Source organism: Leucopleurus acutus, assembly GCF_964270905.1.
Source record: "Leucopleurus acutus genome assembly, chromosome: 6".
NCBI lineage: Eukaryota > Metazoa > Chordata > Mammalia > Artiodactyla > Delphinidae > Leucopleurus > Leucopleurus acutus.
In genome coordinates this window covers 46,739,573-46,766,725 of record NC_139149.1, presented here as the reverse complement: position 1 = coordinate 46,766,725, position 27,153 = coordinate 46,739,573, and the positions used below count along the sequence as shown (strand labels likewise).

The window sequence follows — 27,153 nt, the reverse complement described above, 5'->3', positions numbered from 1 at the left end:
CTGTGCTAATACTGTACGTGGAGCTCTGGTCTGAGCCCTGGATGGGAGCCTACAGCTTCCCCAAAGCTTGCTATGTCACGGCAGCTGTGTGCTCTTTACATCAGCCCACTCCCAAACCTTTGCCACTCCAGCCTGAGCTCCATGGGTTGATAAATCTCAAACAACTTCAAATGGAAAATTAAATGGAAAGCCTCTTCCTCCCTTCTCCAGGCCCTGTGTAATCCGGAACATGAATCTTAACCAGCCTGTTTTACAAGCAGCTGCAGGGCCTCCCAAAGCAGGAAGCCAAGATATCTCGCCTTCATCGGTGCCCAATGGGATCACTGTGTTCTTGAATATTTTACTCTGTGGAACAGTTAAGATGCCCAAAGGCTACACCTTATAAAAACAGACATGTTCGTCACTGCCCACCCCCCAGCAATCACAGAACCACAACTGAGTCACAGATCCCTGCTCCTTGAAGAGGCAACGGAACCTGCGTACCCTGTACTGATTCAGGAGGAAGCTCGTCCCTCCTCTGGCCCTGCCACGCCCACCTCTTCACAGAGAGCTGTGGGTAAGTCTGCCTGGAGATGAAATGCTTGTTTTTCCTTCTCCTCCCTACCACACCTCCAGTGTGTCCCTTGGCAACAGGTTCTAATTCTGCAGGTCACTGAAGGAGAGAGAACAGAGAAACACTGTCACCAGCACAGGGTTTCCCTCTCGGCCACCTATGGTCCTCGCTCCCTGCAGGAGATCAGGTGACCAGGCACGAAGCACAGTCGCATGAAGCAGGGGGTCTTTGCTGAAAGAGGGACTCAGGAACCTCTTCCCGGTTCCTCCCACTTTCATCTCAATTGTTGCCACTTTTTCCTGTTCAGCTGAGTTAAGGGAACATGTTGACTGAGTCAAGGAAGGAAGGACAGCCTCAATGACATGAAGTGGGTCATTTAACTTTAACGACAAGACACAACTTAAAATACAGACGACATGAAAAGACTGGACAATGCCAACTTGGAATGGGAATCCCACATAGCTTCCTTAGAAACCAACTAAACCACTGCCTCCTGCAATGCAACTTGGTAAGTAGCCACAATTCTCTTTCCTTAATTTCTCATGCCCAACACCATGCTAGGAGCCCAGTACATAGCCAGAATAAGATAAATGAGACCCCCTAACTATGTGGAGACAAAAGTAAATAACAAAACAAAAATAAGTAAACCGAGGGGCTTCCCTGGTGGCAGAATGGTTGAGAATCTGCCTGTCAATGCAGGGGACACGGGTTCGAGCCCTGGTCTGGGAAGATCCCACATGGTGCAGAGCAACTAGGCCCATGAGCCACAACTACTGAGCCTGCGCGTCTGGAGCCTGTGCTCTGCAACAAGAGAGGCCGCGACAGTGAGAGGCCCGCACACCGCGATGAAGAGTGGCCCTCACTAGCTGCAACTAGAGAAAGCCCTCGCACAGAAATGAAGACCCAACACAGCCAAAAATAAAATAAAATAAACGAAAAAAAACTTAAAAAGAAAAAAATAAGCAAATCGAAAATACTGAGATGCTACGGAGAGCGTGTAATAGGGGGACTAACTGGTCTGGGCTCAGCAGGGACTGTATTAAATCAAGCACTAATTAAGAGCCTCAATACTCCTGCAGTTCAGTCGTTCACTGACAATGCAGAAGACCAACCAGCACCTTTTCTTTTCCCTCTTTAGAACACCTTTAACATAGCAGCAATCTCTCAATGAGAGAAAGAGACAGAGTGAGAATGAATGAATGAATGAATGAGGGTAGTCTTCTGTCACTGAAAAGGTTTCTGTCAAAACAAGAAATTGGCTTGGCCATAATCAGAGGCATGAGACGTCAAGGCCAGAACCCAGAATAAGAAGTAAAAGGCTGTCAAAAAAAAAAAAAATCTGTAGCACTAGCCAATTTCTTGAAGGAAGACAAACTCTGAGGAGGAGAGGACATTGCAGAAGGCTAAGAATGCTGTAAAGAAAGTCATCTGGAACAGCTAAAGCCACCACGGCTCAAAGTCCGCGCACCGCAACAAAAAGTAGCCCCAGCTCTTTACGACAGCGCGAGTCCGCGCACAGCAACGGAGGCCCCAAGCAGCCAAAAATAAATAAATAAAAAATTTGTAAAAAAAGAAAAAAGAAAGTCATCTGGCTATCACAGAATTAACACCAGAGATCCTCCGGGGGTGGGCAGCTCAGAGAGACGGGGCATGAAAACAGAGGTAACACTGGGAAAAATTTGTTAGACAAAACAGCAGGTGGGGAAGCAGAGTGAGATGAGAAAGGGGAATTAGCAGAATAAGCTCACTGGAAGGGCTTGACGCTGAGTGAGAAGAATTCAAACCTGCTACAAAAACCACAACCCACCATTCACATGAAATGTCCAGAATGAGCTAGCCGGTCTGTAGAGACAGAAAGTCGATTACCAGTTGAGTAGGGCTGGGGTATGCGGGGAAACGAGGTGTGACTTCTAAGGGTACAGGGTTTCTTTCTGAAGTGGTAAAAATATTCTGAAATCAGATTGTGGTGACGGTTGCACAGTACGGAATAAACACAGTCCGCTCAATGGTTTAAATGGGTGAATATTATGGTATGCAAATTATATCTCAATGAGACAATTCAAACAAAAAGGAAACAAAAACCCATAGAAGATCCTGATCCAAGTGAAAACTGAGGGAAGAGACTGCCTTCCTCGTGCTGACCGGCCCCTCACAGAGCCCACTACCCAGTCCTAGGCATCTCACAGATCTTCTGGGGCAATCGCCAAAATAAAACTGGATGAACCTGCAGACCTGGGTTTTTCGAATTACACTTGAAAGAAATTGCAGGCGACTGGAGAAAACAAAGCTCAAATGTCACTGCATTTGGTTACACATACATAAAACATAAAATATCCCTCAAAGATATGTGCATCACTTGGGCAACAGGGAGGGGCTGAGCTGTGCCGGAGAGCACTGGTGTCAGACAGCAGCATGGCCTCAGCACACAAGAGACCTGAACGGCTCCCCCGAAAGACACCAGGCTGCAGACTGGGACACACAGGCGCCCAGGCCCTCCTGCAGAAATGCGAACGCACTCTGTCTGGGATGGTATGTAAAAACAAGGGCTCTTAAATTCCCTGGTTGATGCTATTGTGAACATGGGACTAGAAACTACTGACCTAATCAGAAGCCTTACTTTTGATTTCCTTTGAGAAGGAAAGAAGTGTGCAAAGAATTCAATGAAATGTTGCTCAAGTCACCTAGTCAAGCAGCCTAAGGGTCAGGACTACACTCTGCGTCTCCAGACTCGCAGCTCAGCACAAGCACACCTACTTTGTGGGTATGGGCATGGGTGTGTGTGGGCAGTTAGGTTTCCTCAGAAACTCCTGGCCTCCAAACAGTGGTCAGATGCCGTTATAAGAAACTAAAGAACAAACACCCAGAAATACGTGGGAGATCAGTGACCTTGAGACTGAGCTGGGAAGACTTCTCAATATGCAGGGATCTCCTTGCCCTATGGTGTGTCCTATCCAGACCCGATCCCCATCAAGTAGAATTGCTCAGTGAGGAGGGAAGATTTTTGTAACTTCCCAGGCCAGACCTGATCTGGAAAATTTTTTACCGAATGAGTCCAGGGTTATAAAAGTAAACACCAGGAACGTAAAAGCCAATGCTTCATCCTCTCAGCTGTCCATGGAGCCGGTGCTATCTGCAAAGGACAGGGCAGGCCCGACCTTCAGAAACCACGCATGCTAAAACCCTCTTAAGACGTGCCAGGTGAACGCTCTGGCTGAAACGCACGGAACCAGCACATGACCGAGGAGTGAGCTTCTTACCTATGATTCCACTGTCCTTGCTTTCCAGGGTGGAACTAGGGCTGCTAATGGTCTCACAGGGACTTATGTTGGCTGCCGTCTTGCTGACACAGCTATTCAAGGTTGAGCAGGGGCTATCGGTGCTAGGAGACGCGGTACTGCTTGTAAGTGTGGAGCAAGGACTGATGCCTTGGCTCAGAGCTGTGCACTGTAAGATGAAGGGAAGGAGGAGTTAGCGCAGCTACACATCCCTTTGTTTTTGATGCTGAAACAATGAAACTACAAACCGGAAAATGGAATACAGTTTTGTTTTGTTCTTCAAATCTAGGGATCTTAATATATATGGTCTTCCAACATTTAAAAGAGAAATCTCCTAGTTCTGTTCCCCCGACTTTGCCATCTTCTTTTTTCTTAAAAGGGCAGTCTTAGAAATAATTTAGTGGGAATGTGCATTTAGTAAAGCAGAAATAGCAAACAGGCAGACTTCCTTTCATTTAACGTCTGCAGAAGACAAATGGGTTCTTTGACCTCTGTGCGTTAAATCTGGGAATTCTGTTTTTGTAATGTTTCACAAGCACTGCAACCTGGTTCAATTCCTTAAGATTTATGGGCTCTGTGATCAGGGGAAGGAGACGGGTGGCCACTGCGATCTTAATCAATGCATGACACCCTCCCTGAGACCCTCGCAGGGGGCAGAGGCTCCGGCCCCTCGTTGCTATTCAGACGTACACTTCTCATCTCAGATGTGGCAGGCTGCTGTTCCCTAGGAAGGGGAGTGCTCCTCCGTAGATGGACCATTTGATCTCATTTTATTTTGTCTCTATATATAATCTCCTATAAATCTTTTCCTCACCCCACTGACCCTCCAAAATTTCAACGGATAAAAATGCACAGGAAAGCGTATACCAAAGCAGCCAGATGAGAAGAACGGTGCTATAAAGATACAAGTAGTGTCATTACTAAGGGATTCTCTCAGCCGCTTTAATTCATTCCGCTACTCTTCTCCGGGTGGTGATCAGGTTAATGTGGACATTTTCGTAAATTCTACACCCTTCTGCTTCTCCTCACCGCCCCAACCTCAACTACAAAGATTCACAAACACACTGTTGAAATGAATTTCAACACGCAGCAGCCCAGACTCATTTGGCCCGAACAATGACCTCCCCACTCAGGGAGGGGGGAAGACGGTCATGCCTTCATTCATCCTCTGAGCAGGTATGACATGCAGTGTCCTCCTCGGGCATTACCATGGTTTCGTTTTTTTCTTCGATGGTGATGTGTGTGGAGCTTGGAATCCCTTCTCCCAGTAAAAATCCCAGCCTTGTCAACAGTTCTTGAGCTGCTGGCGAACAGCTCGGTTCGTTATCGGCCTTTGCTTCTGGAAGAAAGAAAGAAAACAATGAAAGACACCCCTCTCTGGAATTTCAGTATCGCATCTGGAGGAGTTGGCATTACAGCTGCCTGTCTGGTGCTTCTGCGTATTTTTATAAAACGCACAAAGTTTGACAATGCTGCCTGTCCGCCAGCAATACATTCTAATTAAGAGACTGTGACAGGTTAAGCAAACAGTAAAAGAGAAACTCCAAGTGCAAAGGGTGAAATTGTTGACCCGAATCAGGAGACACGGTGTCATTTTCTGATGGCAATTCCTACTTCCATGGCATGAAAAATGGGTACTTCAGACACCAAAGGCAGAAAAAGGCCTACTCCTCTTCCTCTTGAAGAGCACGGTGTGTCCAATGCCAACAGGAGGCTGAAATAAAGTAAGATCCAAGTGGCATGCTGCCAGAGCTATTAGATCCGGGGGCAGAGGGGGACTGAAATGCAAGCTCTCATTTAACAAGAAAGAGGCATGACCACTTCAGTGGAAACTTCCTGTGCACACCCCCTAGGAGTGAAAGTCAAAACCAGGATTCCAACCCAAGGGTCAATCATCAGGGATCCACGTTGAAACAAAGATCTTAAGTCCCAGTGAACTGTGTCCCGAGAGACAGGGCCCAGTAGTACACCCTGCTGTCCATGGGGAGGTGCAGAAAAATGGGTTGTCTTCTCAGCACACTCCACAGTAAGGCTGGAAGCACGTTCCACCTGAACGTCACAGGGCATGTCTGGATGCCCTAAGCCTGGTCATCTTGCTTGGTGCACTCGAGATAATTTTATTGTTGGACTTGACTTAAATGTTGAGCTGTAGATTAATCTTGTATCCAAAGCCTGAGGGAACTTAATGTTGGTGGACAAAATGATATTCACATCATTCTAACAGCTCTCTTACAGTTTTAAGTCAGCATCCATCAGGGAATGAAATAACGTATAAAGTTAACTGTGCCTACAAAAGTTAGAGCTTAAGAACAACATACAACCCGTAATAGTCGTTCATCTTAATGTTTTGTTGTTTTTTGTTAATTGTCTAGGTACCTAGATCCATACCTTCATGAACAATCTTCCCTGGATGTGGAAATCTACAGATAATAGGGAATAGGTCACAGAAAAATAAAGAGAGGAAAGAACAAATTCGAGATATTACTTTTGAGCTACAACATCAACACCAAAGTTCAATGCTAACTTTGCCTTTTGTAAGGAACTACAAAAATCAACATAAGCAGAGCTGAGAAGACCATCTGTATTATACTCACCCACATTATGAGTTTTGCTAAGTCATGCTCCCAGGATGGCAGCTGTAAGAGGAACTAGGCTGACTGTATCCTCAAGGAAGGAAAAGTACCCCACCCCTTGGCTTGCTCTCAAAAGCTCCCAATGTTTAGGGTGAGAAGAAGAGCTGTTTCCCAGCTTGGACAGTTTTCAGTTGCTCTAGAATACTGCAGAGATAAAATAACCAAGGCTTGATCGTTGTGGGTTAAAAGAGCCCTGATGTTTCTGGATCATTTGAGATAAACCCATAACACGAAGGAGCAGTGGCCCCAAACCAATGACAGGGGTAAGGGAGCCACCCCAGGGCAGGTCAACCACACCCTCAAAGCCACTCTACAGAAGGTCCCTTCCCACCAGAGACCTCCAACCACATTTTGACTCTTAAGGTACATGGGCACTGGGGAAAGGAAACCAGGAACCAAACCAAATCAGCATGACCCAGGCACACCCAAGGGCTGGACCACTTCAGAACAGGATCAGTGCCGCCCTCCCCTGCCCCAAGGCTCAGGCAGGGCAGCTACTTTATCTTAGGTGTGGCAGCTGTACGGGAGGGAGAGAACAGGATGCAGCTGGAAAGGGGAAGAAGTGGGTGAGGGGCCAGTACTCAGCACTTTCTCTACTCCACACCCCACTTTCTTTTCAAAATAATCTCTACACTGCTTCCCAATTGTGACCTGCCCCAGAATGTCTAGCTTCTGGTTCAACCTGAAACACTCTGGGGAGAGAGCCAAAAACTACTCCCAGTTGGCAGCTGCCGTCACGAAATTTACCCTGACTACAAACAGGGCCACAGCCAATGGCTCACTCTGAGACCCGCATCCTGTGTAGGTCCTGGGTGGGAGGGGGGCCGGAGGCAGCAGATTCACCCCAGATTGTCAAGGTTTTCATTAAGAAAATAATAATTTTATATATGCATATCATTGTATATATATATACACACACACACACACACACACACGTGTGTGTGTGTGTGTGTGTGTGTATAAATTCAAAGACAACTAGTCATCTAAACTTCCCCGCTTCAGACAAGTTGGGGAGCAGTGGCCATTCCAGTCTCCTGAAGAGACAAGAGATGCCCAAATTCATCATTAACTTGTTCTCTTAACTGTTCAATCTGGTCTTTGTCGCTACCAACGTTCCAAAAATCTACCCAGGTTTGGGAGGAATGAACAGATGTTCTTTATTGCAGTTTTGGCATCCATTAAGCCACTACAATTTTCTTTCTTCCAGAAGCTTCCCAACTGTCTTTTCATATTACTCTTTCTACTAAAATATCATCCTAGTGACCTTCCCCTCAGAAGTCGCCTTTGGTCTGAATTCCTTAATCCACATCAAACTGTCCGCATCTTTCCTTCCCTAATGCACAGAGTGTCTCTCGCTGAACTTTTCATTCTGGCAGAAGGACCCCTGGGTGAAGTGTGACAGTGCCATTTTGGGGGAGATGAGTTGCCTGGGAACACACACTGATACACTCGACTGTGAAATGGAAATGTATTTGTCCTTCCATAGTCAATTACCAAATACTGAGATTTGAACAGTCAGATAGGATTTTCTTTGAGCTAATGATACCAGAACGACTCCCAAACCAAAATTCAATGGGATACTCTAGATAGTCTATTTTCATTTGTGTAGTTAATATTAAATCACTCATCAATAATGGGTGTACCTTACCCCACAGCAGTGGGGTAAGGGCTGGAGAGAAAGACCTCATCTCTTAGCAATGCTTTAACATCTCATAGATTTAAATAGCCAAAGAACTTATGATGACTGTAGCTGGAGGTGAGAGAGTATCTGGCCTCACACTCCCTAGGAACCCGTTAGGTAAGTGGAGAGCGATATTCCTCCCAATAATGTTCTCATGAAATCCTCGCTATTACGCCACTGTGGAATAATCACATGGAGAAAGGCAAAGGGAATTTCTTTGATCACTCCCTGCCTGGCTCTTTTTACCTGTTCACACCTGTTAGATCACATCTGGGGTGCCAACATCCAGGTACGGTCCACAAGGTGACTGGCTCCATCCTAATTTCAAACCTATTTGTCCCCTTAATAACCATCCCCTCACCCTCCCCCCCTACAGGCTCAGAGGAAAAGACTTCCCCACACTAAAGCTATTCTGGACCCCTTACAGCGTGAGCCTCTCTAAACCTCAATTTCCTCATCACGGAAGTGGCCATCACCTACTTCTTAAAGATTGTGAAGCTCAAAACAAATGTGAGAAACATCTCATGAGCCGAATATCTTTGAGATAAAACACTGTACCAAAGTTGGTCATTATTTCTACCAATTTTAACACCAAGAGCCCACTTTCTCACTATTACTTCATTTTCTGTTTTCATGACTTCCTTTCTATATTTAATGTGCATATATTTCTCTTTCCGGAAAAAAAAAATAGTTTTCTGTTTAGAATTTTTCTGCCATAATTTAACTTTTTCTGAACTCACTATTCCTTCAAGACAACAAATCCCCTCCTGCTATCAAACTGTTCCAACTTGGCCCACACTTAACTGCTTTCATTTCCCATATAATCATTCTGCCTTCTTTAAAGCCAGACGCTATTAGAACCTTGGAAGTGCCTGGGGATTACCAGTGATAATGCCGTCAAGAGAAGCCTTTTCTCCACTCTCAGTCTCCTCAAACTCAACAGAGCGCTGGGCACTGTTGATGACGCTTGGCTATTCACTAGCAGGTAACCGTGAACCACTGACTTAACATCAGCTTCCAAGACAGTACTTCTGAATCAAGTCTGTTAAGTGAGACACAGCCTTGATTGATGTTAAATCCCTGCCTCTGCCTCTACCTGTCTAGGACCTGCTTCTTGCTAAACCTCTTGCCTTCGTTGCCTTCTACTCCACAAACATTTTCCTGTTTCTTTCTGCTTACTCCTTCTCCTAAGGCATCGCCATTCCCTCCTCCTTCAATTTCCAAAAATGCTATTTACAGAGGAGCATCTATCCATGAACCTGATCTGGTTCTGTCAATAACTGGTTTCTAGTCTGGAATACCAAAACATAGTTATCATATAAGTTATCTTTAGGCTTTTCATCTCATGCATCCCATACTGAAATTGTTACCAAATCTTACCATTTCCTGTTTCAAAATGTTTCCTGAATTCGCCTTTTTCTCTTCAGTCACACTGCCGCTTTAAGTCCTCATCCTCTCCAGTCTAGATAACTATTAGTCTGTGAGTCAATTTTCTCACCTATTTTTATTTTCTCCCTCTCTTTTCCTTCCTCTAAGCCAGTGGTTCTCAAATCTTTTAGTATCAGAGCTCACCGTTAAAAAGTAAGAACTCCAAAGAGCTTGGCCTTATATGGGTTATGTCTACTGATATTTAGCATGTTTGAAATTAAAACTAAGAATGTTAAAATCTATGTTAATCCATTTTGGGTTAATAAAAATTACACTAACAAATAATATTTTTAATAATAACCGTATTTTAATTTAAAAAGTTAAGAGTGGCATTGTTTTACATTTTTGCAAATTCTTTTTAAGGTCTGATTTAATAGAAGACAGTTGGATTCTAATGTCTACTTCTGCATTCAATCTGTTGTGATAGGTTCTATGGGTTGAAGCATGTGAAGAACTGTGGCTTTAGAGAGCAATGTATTGAATAGTTGGGAAAGGGAGGAACCTTTCCAGTTAATTACATGTATTCTTCTTTGACACCTCCCCAATCTGACAAGTAGCAATTTCTTAAAGGTTAGTTCCAATGTTGATCTGAATCTGAATCAGTGAACTTTCTGTACTCTGTTACAGTAAAATCCAATGGTCTGTTTTATGCTTCAAATGGATTTTACCCATGCAAGATTTTGTAACATCACGCACTGGGTCATTTGGAAAATACTGGTTTTGCAGATCTTGCAAGTGCTGACACATTTTATTATACAACACCAAAATATCACATTCATTAACATCACCACAGAAAAGTCTTGGGAAGCCATCAAGCTTTTTGTGACAGATGCAAATTCCCCAAAACCTAATTTTCATTCGAAAGGTCAAATTGTATCATTGGCAACTAATCCCTGTCAGGATTTTTTGTTTGTTTTTTTAATTGAAGTGAGGTGTTCATTTTGTTCCTTTTCGAGGAAACATGTCAAATACCCAATTCTGAATAACCCTGATTTGTCAGTTGTACTTTCAAGTAAAAATGATGTTCTTTTTTTTTTTTTTTAAAGAAAGGCTAGTCCAGCTTGCAATTCAAACAATTACACAGGGGCTTTTCCTTGAGACAACCATCATACTTCAGCACACAGTGGACGTTGCTTTCTGCGGACTTCCCATTTCATCACACAGAATATTAAAAGGATGGGTATTCAAGGGTCAAGACTTAAAACTCATTATTTTTAGGGCTTCATCAAGGACATTTTTCAGTGAATTATTATTTCTGCTGCAAGTGAGTGTTGGTAAAAAAAAAAAAATACCACATGTAGCCCTAGAATAGCAGGAGCCCCTACTTTAACGTGTATTAAGGCATCAGAAGTCTTACCAACAATTGCCCTTGCACCATCACTGCAATTGTCAATGCAAAAGAAATGGAAATATCTTAGTGTTATTATGCAAAGAGCTGTGACTTCACAGACCCTCTGCAAGGGTCTTAGGGGTGCCTAGAAGTCCATGTGCCACTCCTGTAGAACCTTTAAGTCTTCAGTTGTACTAAATTCTCCCTTCTCATAAAAATAATAAATAAAACCCTAGTCGCAGACTCCCTCCACCCTACTAACTGATCTCTCATCTTCCCTTACTTGCTCAGCTCCTTAGGCGTAAAAGATAACCTCACCAATTCCATTTCCTGATCACATACCTACAACTTAAACCCATTCACCGTCACAAGCCTCCTAAAACAGCCCTATTAGGCACAGTAACTCTCTTTTCATGCCCCATCTCCTCTTTTGATTTTCCTGTAAATTTCTGACCTTGGCAGATACTCTGCAAGGAAGAAAGTGGCAACTGGCACATCAGACACTCAGAGGGGAAACCCATGGATACTGTGTGGTCTTGTGGGTTCTTCTACCCTTTGCTGGTGCTTCTTCCACCTTATTCACAGCTCAAAAATAAAATACCAAAGGTTTTCAGGTCTCTTCTCTCAATGACCTTTTCCCTAGTGTAACGCAGCTAATCTCATCACGTCCCCTCTAAGTAAAAGGCTGCTCAATTTACTTCCTGAGCTCTTTCTTAAGCCCCAGTTTGATTTTTCCAACTGTTCATTGGACACTTTTGCCTAGATGTGCCCAGACCTCAAACTCAACATGCCTGAAACTGAACTCAAACCAAAATGGACAGGTCCCTCTCTCCTAGTGTCTGGTTAATGTAGTCTCAAAACCCTGATGTCATCATCTTTGTCTCTTACGGCTTCCAGATCCTTGCAATTCCTCAGGAATCTTCCTGTATCACTTTTTTCCTGATCCTGTTCTAATTTTTTTTTTTTTTGCGGTACGCGGGCCTCTCACTGCTGTGGCCTCTCCCGTTGCGGAGCACAGGCTCCAGACGCGCAGGCTAGGTGGCATGGTGCACGGGCCCAGCCGCTCCGCGGCATGCGGGATCTTCCCGGACCGGGGCACGAACCCGTGTCCCCTGCATCGGCAGGCGGACTCTCAACCACTGCGCCCCCAGGGAGGCCCCTGTTCTAATTTGAGATCTTATTCTCTCACTTAACTACTGAAATCATTTTCTAACCATTCTCCCTGACTCTAGTCCCTTTCCTGCCCCACTCCATCCTATACTTTGCCAACAAGTGAATCAAGGCATAGTACTCCAAGCAAGTCTTTCCCGGCACAGCACCTCCATCTGCACCCGACTGGTCACCCAGCTTGGATTAGTCAACACTACTCCCCCACCCCTGTACTACAGTTACTCTGTATATATAGGTCTTTAATCCCTGACCAGACTCTAAGGCTCCAAGAAAAAAGGACCTATGCTTGATAACCCATCTCAAATAGCATCCAACACAGTACTTTTCACAGCACAAGAATTTAATATTTATTCAAGGGAATGCAGAACCAATGGCTACTCTACCTCTAGTCTCTCCTCCACTACACACATCCCAGGGATGTCCCCCTTCTGTACCTCCATCTAACTAAAACCTTATCCAACCATCGGTCAAGTGCTGCATCACCATGCTAAGAAGCTGAAAATTAAATGAGCAGGAGCAAGGTTACCTCTTGGGAAAGGAAGAGAAATGTGATCAGGAGGAAACACAGTCATGTTTTATTTCTTAAACTGAGTAGTGGGTAGACAGGTACCATATTCTTTATACCTGTTTCATTCTCTACATCTTTTTGAATGTTTAAAATAGTGATCAAAAGCATAAGGCATCAATGTGTACTTAAACACATATCTAAAAAAGATTCACTCCTCCCAGTAAGACAGTCCTGCATTTAATTATTCTGCTGTTTCATATGTGTTGGTTTTATTTGCTAACCACACTGCTAGAGAAAAAAAGTTTCGTCGTATTTTGAGACTTCACCAAGCAATGACTCATGAGACTAAAGCTTTCTCACCCCTCCCCATCAAAGCTTGCTCAAGTAGCTAAGGATAGATTGAAGCAAACCTAAATGGATTATGGGTGCCCCTAATTCCAAGAAACATAGCTGTGAATCCTATTATAATCTAATAACCCTCCCTAATTTATCTAGTTTTCTATTTTCCCTTAAGGCAGAGGTATTGTTTTGTGGGTGATATTTTCCCCTTAAACAATATGTTGGTTTAGCAATAGGAAGCTTATTTGTGAAGAACTTACTCTATATGACACATAGCTTATTAGGATCATCTGACAGGAAAAAGGGGATTGTATTTTGTTCGAGGACCTCACTAAGTCACTCTTTTTGTCAGAGTAGGAAGCGCTGTTTTTCCAAAATATTTTAAAATACGGAATAAAGTAGAATCTCTTTCCATAAAGATGTTTCCAGGTTAATGTAAACTTTAATAAACAGGTTCTTTGCTTATAATAAAAATGTTCATCTGCCCATATCATATATCCCACTACCCAGATGGCTAAAATAAGCAGATTGCACATAAATACAACTGCTTATAAGTTAATGGATAAATTCAAAGTGCTCATTGGTTTTGTTTTACTTTGATTTAAATTTCAGAGAGCTAAGAGTCAAGAATTTATGGAGCAACACGACCATAAAGTGAGGCAGCTTAGTCTGGAAAAGGTATTTCAATTCAAGCATCCAGGAATAACTTGATATTTCACGAGTCTATGGGAAATTTCAAAAGCATTTCATGAGGGGCTGTCGTCAATAGTTTGTTGGTCTGGGGATTACTGCAATGCTATTATTGACAGAATCCAGAAAAGTGTCTTAGAGACTTTTTTAAAAATGCCCAAAGGAAATATGGAAAGTATAAGCCCAAATTTTAAATTAAAACTTAAGTAATGCTGCTACCATGAAACCCTAGAAATTAGGATTTAGTCCATCATGCATGCATCTGTACATGCTTGGGCTAATACTCAAACTCAATTAGTTTTAATTTGCTCCAGCCTCGCCTTTAGATTCAGTGACCTGGACATAAAATTTGTACTTTAATATGGCAAACTTAATTAACCCCATTGAAATGTAAAGGATTCCATGGGGATTACAAAACACACCATCGTTTACTAATCATCAAGTTAAATTTTGTTAGGCAACCACCTCTTCATCAACCAACAGATAACTCTCCTGGGGCTTCCACCGGCTTCGCAGCTAGCCACAAAAGACCACGTGCCCGCAAGCATGAACTACGCCCCTTTCCCGACGCCCAAAAAAGGGGAAATGTATCTGCTTCTTAATTCTAGGTGAAACTTCTGGAAACTCCTGGTGTGTATTCGCAGCCCGGGTATGTCATAATTTCAGTCCCCATGGAGACTGATGATGCTGAATCCAGGAGTTAGGGTCTCGAGAGTAAGCCCCTCTGTAAGCAGACTGCAGGCTGCACCAACAATATCAATCACTCTGCTTGAATTTAGCTCAGCTGGCAGCCAAGCGTAAGAATACCTCCTCCCCTAAGAAAGCCAATTCTGCCTTGGGCAAGGGCAGAAAAGTTCACAGCGGGAACTGTTTTATAACCTCTTTTCTTTGCCCAATAAAAATCCCAAATTTGTCCTCATTCTTACCCCAGGGGGAGCCCTAAACTCTAGACAGGATGTCAACAGGACTCCTGGCCACCGAGGAAGGCGTCACATAATGGAGTTCACACCAGCCAAATGGCAGGGGCGTAACCAACCAGGACTCCAAAGGCAGGTGGGGATGAGGGTAAGGGAGGGGGCAGGCTTATTCTGAAATGGGCAGACAGCTCAGTAAATTCAGATTATTGATACTCACTTCAGAGGAACAGGTTTTCACTTTCTTTGTGACACCCAGAATAGAAATGAGCGAGAAGATTGACCCACAGACACCTTGCACACGTGAATTCACAACCAGGAGGGTCCTCATGTCTGCAGGGTTTCCGGCTATCCTGACCAGACAGCACTGTGGACCCTCGCCCCTCTGCACCACCACACACCTGGTGCCCTGCCCCTCCTCAGCACAAATCCTAGTGGGAACCTCCTACCTAAACCAAACGGCTGGGTGCCTGGACAGAAGGAAAAAGGGTGGCCTTTCTCATGCCAGGATGCAGGCAACAGCATCTCTTCCCTGCCCAGAATGCTCAGCTCCTGGTCCCATCTCGACCCCCGCCCACCCCAAACTCCTATTCTTGATTTTCATCTCCTGCCAACCCCTCACAGTCGGCTCATTTTTAGCTCTATTTTCACCACCACCACTGCCACCCCACTCCACGTTCCTACCATGCCCTACACTTCGTACCCACTCCCTCCTATGCCTCAGCAGAAACATGAAATGCACATACAGTGGTAGAACATAAAGAAGCTATACCCCTCTCCACCCACAATTAGGGAGAGGAGGATGCCAGGTCTTCCAAGGTGGAAATACGGGTGAGTTTTCTCTTTCAGCATTACTACATAAACCTGTGTCCATATTGGGGGTACAACAGGCTTCTCTACATATGCCAGGATTCTTAACCATGTGTTTCTGCAGGAAAACAGGATGTAAGTTCAAAACACATAAATTAAAGACCTTAGAGTTGTGAGTTGTGGACACAACCCCCCACCCCAGAGAAAGAAACAAACAGGTACATTCTGGAATCGATTAAAAAAAATAAAGAACTATTAATACATCTACGAGATGCTAGAGTATGTACCGTCTGTTACACGTATTTCCAGATACAGGGAAAAAAGCAAAATATAAAGTGTCTTCATGAAAAGTTTCAATCAGTTTGGATTTTTTTTTTGCCTCTACTTCAACATTCTCTGAAGAAAAACTTTTGATGTTTAAAAAAAAAATAAGCAGCTTTCAAAAGCTACCAAATGCTTTTAAGAAAGCTAGTTATTATAAGCTTTGTCTAGCTACAGTTTCAGCTTTTCAGCCAAAGCCTGCTGTTGAATATTCTAAAACGATGGAGCACTAAAAAACAAAACAGAACAAAATCTTGGAAGCAGTCTACTGGCTGGCTTTTCATGTCCCCCCGAACCAGGAAGGTCAAAATTGACAGGAAGTTAAGTCTCAACCTGTAAGCAATGCATATGCACCCACTCAACTATTCCTACCCTGTGTACATAATCCCAAGAATTTACATTAACTAAACAGATCTCTGTAACTGCCCAAGGAAAACCACCTCCCAGATACATTCAGCTTAGCAAAGCATTCCTGCAAGAGGCACTCAAGTTTTCATTCAGAAGTGGAGTGTCATGGTGTAAAATCTTTAGGGGGGAAAATCATTGAAAACATATTCTTACCATTTTCACTGGGCTCTGTTGGCTTGGGCACGTCTCGGAACGGGATTATGACTGTATCTCCAGGCACTCTGGGGCTTTCCACATACTTGGGCTTCCTGACGGGACCTGCAGTGAGAAAGATCTGAGTGTGGCTAATTTTTTCCAGCTGCAAACAAAGCTTCAGAATGTACAGTGTGTGTCCTCACCAGGACCCAGATAGGCCTAAAGGAAGAGCCGGCCCCTTCCCCTCCCTTGAACACACACACAGTCATTTCAGTACAGATGTAAGAACGGCCAGTCTGGGCTGCCAAAGAAAGGGCTGTAAGCTCAGCTTGGAGAATATAAACTCTGACAAAAACAAAAGCTGCTCTTTTGCTGTGCAGTCTCTACAGCCGTCTTTGGTGTATGTCACGTAAGTGATTTTGACATGTCCAGACCTGGATGGCTCATGGCAAAGGGTTTTTTATTTGGAATTTTTCTCTAACTGGGACCAAGATGATCAGGTTGCTGGTATCTCCAAAGTCAGGAGGCAAGGATTACAAACAGCCGGGCTATAACATCAATATGCTCTGCGTGGCCACAGACCGCAGGCATTTTATCAGCCTGGTGACGCAAAGCAATTGTGTGGGGCAGGGAAGCCGGCTAGTTTCTTGGTAGCTGACACAGCTACCTTCGGAAAGGCAGAACAGGCAGTCCGGCATACGATTCGGGGACACAAGAGAGCCTGAGAATCATCTCTCTCACCTCCCCTTCATCCCCAACTTATCATCAGAAAATCTGGAACTCTGAATTAGAACGAATGGAACCCTCACACGTTGCTGGTGGCAATGCACACACGCAGCCGCTTTGGAAAACAGCTGGGTGGTTCCCCAGAAGTTTACACAAACAGAGTTATCACACGGCCCAACAAATCCACTTCTATGCAAATGTATGTTCAGACAAAAATCTGTACATGAATGCTCGTAGCAGCATTATTCATAACAGCCAAACGTCCATCAACTGACAACAAAATGTGATATATTCATACAATGTAACATTACTGGGCAATAAAAAGAAATGAAATACTTATTCATGCTACAACATGGACAAAGCCTGAAAATATTTTGATAAGTAAAAGAAGCCAGGGACTTCCCTGGCGGTCCGGTAGCTAAGACTCCGTGCTTCCAATGCAGGGGACGCGGGTTCGATCCCTGGTCAGGAGGGAACTGAGATCCCACGTGCCACGCGTTGCAGCCAAAAAAAAAATAAAGTAAAAAATTAAGTAAAAGGAGCCAGTCCCCAAAGACCACATGTTATATGACTCCATTCATATGGAATGTCCAGAACAGGCAAATTTATGGAAACAAGTATGAATGGTCGCCAGGGACTGGAGGATGTGCGGGCTTGTGGGGTGATGATGGCTAAGGGGGCTGCGGTGATAAAAATGGTCTAAAATTAGGTTGTGGTGATGGTTGCAAAAACCTGTGAATATACTAAAAACTGCTGTAGTGTACACCTCAAATGAGTGAACTGTATGGTTATGTGAATCATATCTAAATAAAGCTGCTTAGAGAAGAAAAAAAAAAGATTGCCTATTTTGTCTGGTCCTTTCAAACAGCCCATTACATTTTGGTCCAGAATCATCCACTTGACTCTTATTTTCCTTGGTTGTCTTATACTTAAAGTGTGATTTTAACAATGCCACAGAGACAGGCAACATTTCACATCAGTAAGAGAAAGGGTGGAGGAAGAGTGCCAGACAGTGGTTCACAGATCTCCCTCCTGCCCAACCCTGAGCCACAGCCCTGCCCCTCCCAGGTCCTCAGCTCCACCACTGCACACTGAAGGGGTAAGTCAGGTGGCTTCTGATTATGCTTCTGTGTCAAACATGTTATGCATCTGAGAAATTCTATTCAGAATGTGGTTTACGGTGAAAGTGCTGCCACCTAAAGGTTTACTGCAAAAGCATCTACACTATAAAAACACTAATAATTCCCAGCCAGTTATAATGTACCACATCTGAAAATAGGCTGCATTATCAAACAAGCTTATAGAGCTTGACAGATAGGGGTATTATTTCAGACTTCAGAAATCATGGTTCTAAAATGGTTAATGTAGTATTTAACCATATGGCTGTCTTCATAATTGATTTAACCCCGTCAGAAAGGGAATGTTTTTAAAGGTTAAAGTGGAATGGTTTGGGGGGGGGGGGCGTGGAGAGAAGGAAAATTAAGTGGAAAATGTAAGCTATACAACAGTACACAAAATACAATTCAGATTTCATCAAAAATACACACTTATCCATATACAAATATGCATGAAGGGAAAGACTGGGGGGCGAGGGGAAACAAAGATATTTGCTGTGAAGGAGACAGTAACTTGGAAGAAGAGCCTGAACAGGGCAGGCAGAAAGGGACAAATACGAGAACCGTTCCACACTCTTGGTTCCCAACCTACTCCCTATGGTAAAAGAGATCAAGGGCACCTTTTTCGCATCATCTGCTCTCCTCCATTTAAAGAACTCAAGGGAGCTAAAGCCTTCTTTTATTATCGTCCAATGATTCACATTGCCCCAACCAGCAACCATGAACCACTCATGAAGTACCTGTAAGATTCTGTTCACCTTAACTCCTCAGGGTATAGTAATAACCAATCTAAATAGATCTACTTCCAGCCAATCTACCTACGCCACACATCCTTCAAAGATGTTCTCTAACAATAAGCACTCTCTTCAAAATGGGCTATTTCACATGGATGTACAGCTGTTGTTAGGAATGGTTAGAATGTGAACCTCAACGTCACCCAGAGCCTTCAGAAAGCAGCTATGCCCATCTGTTTGTCTGTAACTGTGTTCTACTCAGAGGCCAACCCCTCACTGTAAGAAATACTCAACACTAAGGAGACGGTGTTAAGAGCAGATCCTCTAGAATGGATAAAGAAGATGTGGTACATACACACAATGGAATATTACTCAGCCATAAAAAAGAACAAACTAATGCCATTTGCATTACATGGATGCCATGCATTACATGGTCCACATGGATGGACCTAGAGATTGTCATACTGAGGGAAGTAAGTCAGACAGAAAAAGACAAATATCACGATATCGCTTATATGTGGAATCTAGAAAATGGTACAAATGAACTTACTTACAAAACAGAAATAGAGTCACAGATGTAGAAAACAAACTTATGGTTAGCAAGAGGTAAGGGGGCGAGGGATAAATTGGGAGATTGGGATTGACATATACATACTACCATACATAAAATAGACAACTGATAAGAACCTACAGTATAGCACAGGGAACTCTACTCAGCACTCTGTAGTGACCCATATGGGAAAAGAATCTAAGAAAGAGTGGATATATGTGTATGTATAACTGATTCACTTTGCTGCACATACAGCAGAAACTAACACAACATTGTAACTATACAATGTTGTATACAACTATACTCCAATAAAAATTAATTAAAAAAAAAAAGAGCAGAGCCTCTAGACCTGGGCAGACCTAGGTTCAAATACGGTCTCCCTCCCTCTCCAGTTCGGACCTCAGTACATCCCAGAGCTAAACGATGCATGAGGGAGAGTTCAGCTCTAAGGGGAAAATCCTGAAAGCAGAGGGCAGGTCTCTCAGGTTCCCACACTTGGCACAGTGCCTGGCATAGCGACCTGTCAGGCTGGAGACAAAAGGAGACCTAGAATGTAACGAAGTAAATACAACTGTATTCAGTGACCACACAAGGCTACGCACTTACATATATTAATTCATTCGATCCTAATAACTTTGGGAGAGAAGCATTATTTCCCCCATTTTTAGGTCAGGAAGCTGAGGCTCAAATCAGTGGAACAATGTGCTCATGGCCCACACATGGCAAGGCAGGAATTCAAATGGTTTTGTGGTCTGTGCAGGTTTGAAGCCCATGTACTGAATCACCATTCAGCACTTATCCAACTAGGAAATCTAGATTAAATAGGCAATCCTAGAAAAGGCCAGGGCAGTGGAACCTTCCAACACCAAATCCGCAGGTCTTGGCTATACATTCAGCAAATCTTTTATTCATACTCACTTGTCTCTGATCTCCCCTTTTACTAAGAGTTGAAATATTATGAAGTGAATATAAACCACTGCTCTCCAACATGATCCTTTTATTTAAATTGCTTTTCACAAACAGCTGAACCTCAAATGCTATAAAACCAGATAAATTTATAACTACAGAGGTTTTCTTCTTTCCCCCTCAATCACTCGTTAGAGACTCTGGGCGCTTTCCATTAAACACAGCAGATGAACACTCATTTGCCCTCACTCCCTTTCAAAACACCATTAAAGCTGCAGTAAAGGGATTTAAGAGAGACCAGTGGGAAAAGAAGACAGCCACAGGCAAGAAACCAAACTTCTGAAAGTGGAAACAGACTGCCGAGGAGCATGGATGAAACACAGCAGAAGAGGTTAGGGCTGGGGGTCGGGGGAGGAAGGGCTCAGCCTCCCAGACAGCAGACACCTCTGAAGGCAGGGGCGCGGCAGGGCTGAACGCAGGACCATGGGTTGGAAATCTATTGAAGGGAGAGTAAGACCCACAGAACCCCTTCCCAAACCAGGAAGCATTCCCTCCTTCATCCTGGAAGCAGAGCTTTTCCCCTGGAAAGGCTGAATTCCGACACCGTGGAGATTCAACAGCTAAACTCTTGAGTGCTACACTAAAACACTGGGCTTAAGAAAAATTCTCCATGTGGCCCCAGATGCATCTCTCCACACTCCCTGCCCCAGCTGCGAAAATGCTGACAGCAAGCTTGCACACCAAGCAGGAATAGATTAGAGGATTCCTCCCTGGGACGAGAAACAGTTGCGGACAAGCCCTCAAAGAAATGGTGGATCCCTGACCATTCACGCCACCATAAAGCCTGCCCCCCCCCCACACCAACCCTACCTTTCAATCAGCTTTGTAGTACCTTGTACTTACTTACAAACTAAAATTATCAGACACTCAAGGAAAGACCCTACCCTAAAAGAAAACAACAATAACAGGTTAAAAGAGAAACCCTGAGGAATCAGGGTTATAGGAGGTACACCCTCCAGAAAGAGAAGAGCTACCGTTTCTACTACATAGGGGGCACTATAACAAGGGCCTTCAGGGTCTAGTGAGGTGATCAGCTGACCAGACTGACCGCAGGACAGACAACCGAGGCCACACCACTTAAGACCCATTGTAATCACTGATCTTCCATTAAAATGCCGTCTATTAAACCACAAGGACACTGAGTTCTATGCCACTGAAATGAAAAACTCCTTCCCAATGAAGTGGCCAAATTCTTTATCAACAGAGATCAAAACTAAAAAATCCATCCCCCTAACACCCCCCTTACTCAGGGGAAACTACTGCCCAGCACCTTTCTACACACAGCTTTTTGTTTACAATGAAATGTTCAACATTCCCAAGCATAAACTACCTAAAATAACTTCCCCTCTTTATGTAAACCAAGCGCCCTCAGGTTAATCCCCCGCAATTAACCAGAATCCAATACTACAATAACAACTACCCAGAAAGCATGATATGCGGGCTCCTAACTGTTTAAGGCAAGAGGCTCTTAAAAACAAGACTGTCAGGTATTAGCTTGAAAACGGGCTCATCCAGTAGCCAATGTGCTTCCTTGCCCCGCCGGCCTTGCCACCCAGTCACTCCTGGGGACCCAAGACACTGGTATAAAGCACTTTTCAAGCTTAACTGGGCATAAGGATGCCACGGGGGTCTTGTCAAGATGCAGATTTTGATGCACGTACCAGGTATAGTCAGGACCATGGGCCATACTTTGGTAGCAAACGCATCAAGTATGCAAAGCACAGGTCACCACAGGCGGGACCTCTAAGGAAGGCCACGCTTCTGGCAGGGTCTGAGCAGGGTCTAGGGCCGTGGATGGGGCACCAACTTGCCCAGTTTACAAGGTTTAAGATAAACGGGGATTGTTCTTGACCATAAATTACACCCAGTTCATACTCTGGATCCCTTTCTTCATCCCGATTCCCCACCTCCTCTGCCCACCATTCTCTACTCTGTGACACAGGGGAAGGGGGCTCTCAAATTTAAAGATAAAGGGCTCTCAAGATGAAGAGAAACATACAGTGTGCCCCCAAAGAGGTTACAGAGGTACCCAGTAGGCAGCCGGCACAGAAGAGCTCCTGTAAGCTCCTTGCACTGTACAGAAGGGCTTGTGTCAGCTGGAGGTGGGGGAGGGGCAATCTCCATCCATCAAATCGGTCTACAGCCTGGAGCTCAGCCTTCTCCCTGTGCCTTTCCTGCCTTTATGTAAATCTCCAAATACACTTTTCCCAGTGGCCAGCTTTCCTACTCCTTTTGACATTTTAATCACACAGCTGACTATTTTGCTGCTTAGAAACGACCATATAAGGAATATTTTTTTAAAAAGGAATGGCAGAAATAAACCAAACTGGGCTTTATCTCTAGGCAGTGAGAGAGAGAGAAGGGCAGGGGTTACTTTTCATTTCTGAGTGTTTCAGTTAAAAATAATTATATATATATATATATATATATATATGTGTGTGTGTGTGTATATGTGAAAGCAAAATTTGGGACACAGAACACCTGAGGCTACTTACTACATTTAAAGCAGATGTTACATTTTTCACGACATCTGAAGACTATGAAAAGTGACCCTCCTGTGTTATCAATCATTTTAGAGGCTTTTTTTTTTTTTTAACCATCTTGAACTTTCACAGTAAAGGTTCCTGTTGATTGTATCTGGTCTGAGTTTTCATCTCACACTGGGAAATGTTCACAACAAGATGAGAAAAATAAAAAGGATGAGGAAGAGGATTCCTTTGGGGGGGGCGGGGAGGGCGGGGGTACCTTTATCACTAGGGCAAATGTCATTAAATAGTCAGTAAGAAATGGTAAACTGTGGTAAACTATCAGATCACAGTCTTGGATTTTTAAAGAGCACAATACCTGCACAGAGCTTCCAAAGTCTGGCCCTTCTCTCTCCCCTACACCCAAAAGCAAGCATTGTGGGGGGAGGGAGAGACATGCACTTTGGGACTGAGAAAGGGGAAGACTTAGCCTAAGTTTATGGGATGGAGGGAACCTGGCCTTGCCTCTGACCACTTTGTCCCACGCTGCGGTGAGGCTGGGCAGGTGAACTGCCAGGACTGCCCACAAGCCTATCTATGGGGGGTGAGAGCCTCTTCGGAAGATTCACTTTGAGGAAGAAGAAGCCAAATGATGAACTGACTCAGTCAGAAAGCCTCGGCCCAAGGGGAGGGCAATTTCAAGCACAGTGTGTCATCTATCACTTGGATTTCTCCTACAAGAAGCAGCAGAGAGGCTGTAAATAAAACTCCGGAGTGCTACTTGAACGGACTCAGCTCCAGGGAATGACACCTGGGTACCGGGAGCTGATGCGGGGCAGGGCTCCGGGAGAGAAGCACCAGCTGCCCCAGCGGCCAGAGCATCCCTGGTCGTGAACACATGACGTGCCCCTGGGGAGCTTCCCAAAACTTCCAGAAACACGTTTACAAGGGCCTGGGACCTTGTGTGAAGAGAGGTGGGCAACAAGTCAGTGTAATCTGAGTTACTACTCCTGTAACCTCATTACCCAAAGACAGGTGAGGTCTGGGGAAATTCAGACTGTTAATTCTAGGGAAGAAAAAAAGCAGAAGGCAAGAGGGAAAAAATGGGTAACGAAATACGAAAGTTACCTGACATTACTCTCATGAAGCCTCCTTTTTCTTATTTTGAATACCTTATTTTTTGTAAGAGTGCATTGAGAAGGGTGGACAGCCTTTATTTACTCATGCGATGCACAGGCACCGTGCGATGTAAACGTGCACTGCCATTAAGGCACTTAAATCTAGTAGAAAAAAAAAGTCTATCAAAACGGAGCCATCCCCCTTTCAATAAAGCATCGTTAAAATAAATGTTGGCAAAGATTTGCAAGTCTCAGCTTGCAGTGTGCACGTTTACAGCACCATGAACACAATAAATTCTCAGTTCAAAGTACCCTGAGCAATGTTTCCACTTTCTCCCAAGGCACTCTGTCTGCCATGCTGTTCCTATACTTTATCTAAGTTTTCATGTATTACAGCATGGAAATGCATTCATTCACCTTATTTATTTACTCAACAAGTATCTGTTGCACATCCACTGCGTGCCAGACACAGGGTGACAACAAGATGTGACGGCACTTCCCTGAAGCTCTCAGTTGAGGGGACAAAAGTCTTTATCACATCGTCTGAATTTTATTTCAAAACACTTCAACATAAACAGTGCGATATAAATGTGTGTCTGTCCGTTGCCTTTAATCTCCTGCCTGAGGGCAATTACTTGTCTTAATCTGGACTACAGGCTCCTGAAATAGTTAACTAGCCTTTAATCAGAAGGCCACACACAACAGCTAAGGCCACCACAAGTCCAAGTTGGTCAGCTAGCCATCCTTATCAGCAACCAGCACCACGGTCACGCTAATTAGCACCCTGGAGGTTAGAAATGGAATTTCACACAGGTTAAATTACTGACTTGTTATTTAGTATTATGGTTGCTGGAAATCTCTTTTCAGTGGTGAATTCATGGTATTTGAGGAAAGAGGATAGACTAGAAATATCACAAAAGCACCCTGGCCCATGTATGACCCAGGCAGATGAAAATCTAGCCGGCCCTCACAGATGTGCCCTAGGCTTGATAAGTAAGTGGCTGGAGGTCCAGCTACTGATTCCAGGGAATTATTTGGCCTCTGATTCAAAAATGTCAGGATAACTGAAGTTCTGTCTGTGGTAGGGAGAACTCCAAAGATGTCACTCCAAGATTCCCAGGCCCTGATTATTGAATCAAACACAATCCAGGCACTACTGTGAAGGGGATCTGCAGGTGGGATTAAGAATTAAGGTTACTGGGCTTCCCTCATGGCGCAGTGGTTAAGAATCCGTCTGTCAATGCAGGGGACACGGGTTCGAGTCCTGGTCCGGGAGATCCCACATGCCATGGAGCAACTAAACCTGTGCGCCACAACTACTGAGCCTGCGCTCCAGGGCTTGCGAGTCACAACTACTGAGCCCAAAGTGCTGCAACTACTGAAGCCCACATACCTAGAGCCCGTGCTCCACAACAAGAGAAGCCACCACAATGAGCCTGCGCACCGCAACGAAGAGTAGCCCCCACTCACTGCAACTAGAGAATGCTTGTGCGCAGCAACGAAGACCCAACACAGCCAAAAATAAAAACAAATAAAATAAATTTTAAAAAAAAGAATTAAGGTTACTAACCAGCTGACCTTCAACTAGAGAGATCATTCTGGATTACTGAGTGGGCCCCATGTAATCACACGAACCCCTAAAAGCAGAAGAGGAAGACTGAAGTCAGTCTTCATCTCATGAATACATGTGATGTGTCCCCTGGGGGGATTCCAGAACTTCCAGAAACCTTTTTACAAGGGCCTGGGGCCTTGTGTAAGGAGAGAAGGGTAGCAAGTCAGTGCAATCTGAGTTAAGAGTATGAGGTGAAATGAGACAGAAGGCAGTGGGACCCAAAGCCTGAGAAGGATTCAGCCCTTCTGGACTTGGCATGTTGCTAGTTTTGAAGACGGGAGGAAGGGGGCCACGTGCAAAGGAATGCAGCCAGCCTCTAGAAGTTGAGAACGACACCTAGCCAAGAGCCAGCAAGGAAATGAGGACCTCAGTCCTACAGCCATGTGGCACTGAACTCACCCAGCCCGAATGAGTTGGGGAATATTTCATCCCCTGAGCCCCAGAAAGGAATGCAGTCCCAGCAACATCATAAGCTGGGCCTCGTGAAACCCAGAGCAGAGAACCCACTGTGCCAGGACTTCCAACCCACAAAACTCTAATATAATCAATTTGTTTTAAGCTGATATCTTTGTAGTAATTTCTTAGGGCAACAGTAGAAAACTAACATGTCGTCCACGAAATGCTGCCATACTTGCTACAGGTAAACACTGAGTGTGACGTGCCATGAGGGCAGCGACCCTTCTAAAAGGACAGAGCTGGAAGTTTACCAGGCATATGAAACAGGTGATATGACTGCACTGTGCCAGCCTGCTAATAAACCTCTATACGGGCAGAATGCCATCTGACCCTTGTTTTCATTCATACCTGAGTTTACAGGGAGGAAAACTCTAGCCCTCACGTCTTGTAACTACTGGTAGTAGTTATAATTTACCATAAAGAATCTAATACCTGAAGTTGGTTTTGTTTTGCAAGTAAGAATCACTAACCAAACCATCACAAATAAATGAATAACCACAAACTTTGGTTCTAAGATGTCTCTGGAAGAAAGATCGGAGTCCTTCCTGGAATCATTTCAGTTTCTCTAAGGAACTAGGGAAGGAGCCCATAAGGGGGAAGGAGTTCTCCTGATATTTAGCAGGAGATGAGCCCTGTGCTGCGTGATGAAGTAAAGACCCCAGAAACAGGGAGGCAGGGCCCTGGAGAACTTTCTTTCCCTGAGGGATCAAAGTGCGATCCCTGGACTGGACCGGCAGCAACAGCATCACCTGGGATCTTGTTAGAAATGCAAATTCTCAGCCCCACCCCAGAGCACCCGGATGATTCTGATACTCATGCTTGAAATCCACCACAGGGGTTAGCAATACAGGACCTTGTCCATGCCCTGAGGCAGCTTCCAATCAAATAAGAAGATTAGAAAGAGCTGCCCAGCGGACAGTGTTAAGTGACTGGGGAAAACAGCAGAGGGAAGAGGCGGGACCTGAACTGGGCCTGAGGATGAAGCAGCTGAAGGAAGAAAGCCACGCCTCTTCTGTTGGCTTCCACAAAGTGCCACGTACTCAGTAGGTACACAAAGGTTAATTTTGACAAGAAAAAGTTCCTTTCTGCTTTTTGAATAAATTATACGTATTTGCTATAAACTAATAACTTTTATGATTCGGGGTTATTTTTTCAAATATTCATTCAGTACAGTGGCTACTGCAGAATCCTGTTCTAACCCTCATTCGTTCTTTTT

General features: G+C 44.3%; 1 protein-coding gene across 2 annotated transcripts in view; it reads right to left on the bottom strand.

Annotated features, from left to right (window-relative positions):
* Positions 1-27,153, bottom strand: part of TANC1 (tetratricopeptide repeat, ankyrin repeat and coiled-coil containing 1) — a 229,334-nt gene that overhangs the window by 71,837 nt on the left and 130,344 nt on the right. For both annotated transcript variants that reach the window (XM_082841889.1, XM_082841890.1), the window contains exons 5-7: positions 16,214-16,318; positions 5,037-5,167; positions 3,811-3,997 (exon numbers count right to left, since the gene is read on the bottom strand). In XM_082841889.1, coding sequence (XP_082698015.1) covers positions 3,811-3,997; positions 5,037-5,167; positions 16,214-16,318 — 423 coding nt within the window. The remainder of the gene's footprint in view (positions 1-3,810; positions 3,998-5,036; positions 5,168-16,213; positions 16,319-27,153) is intronic.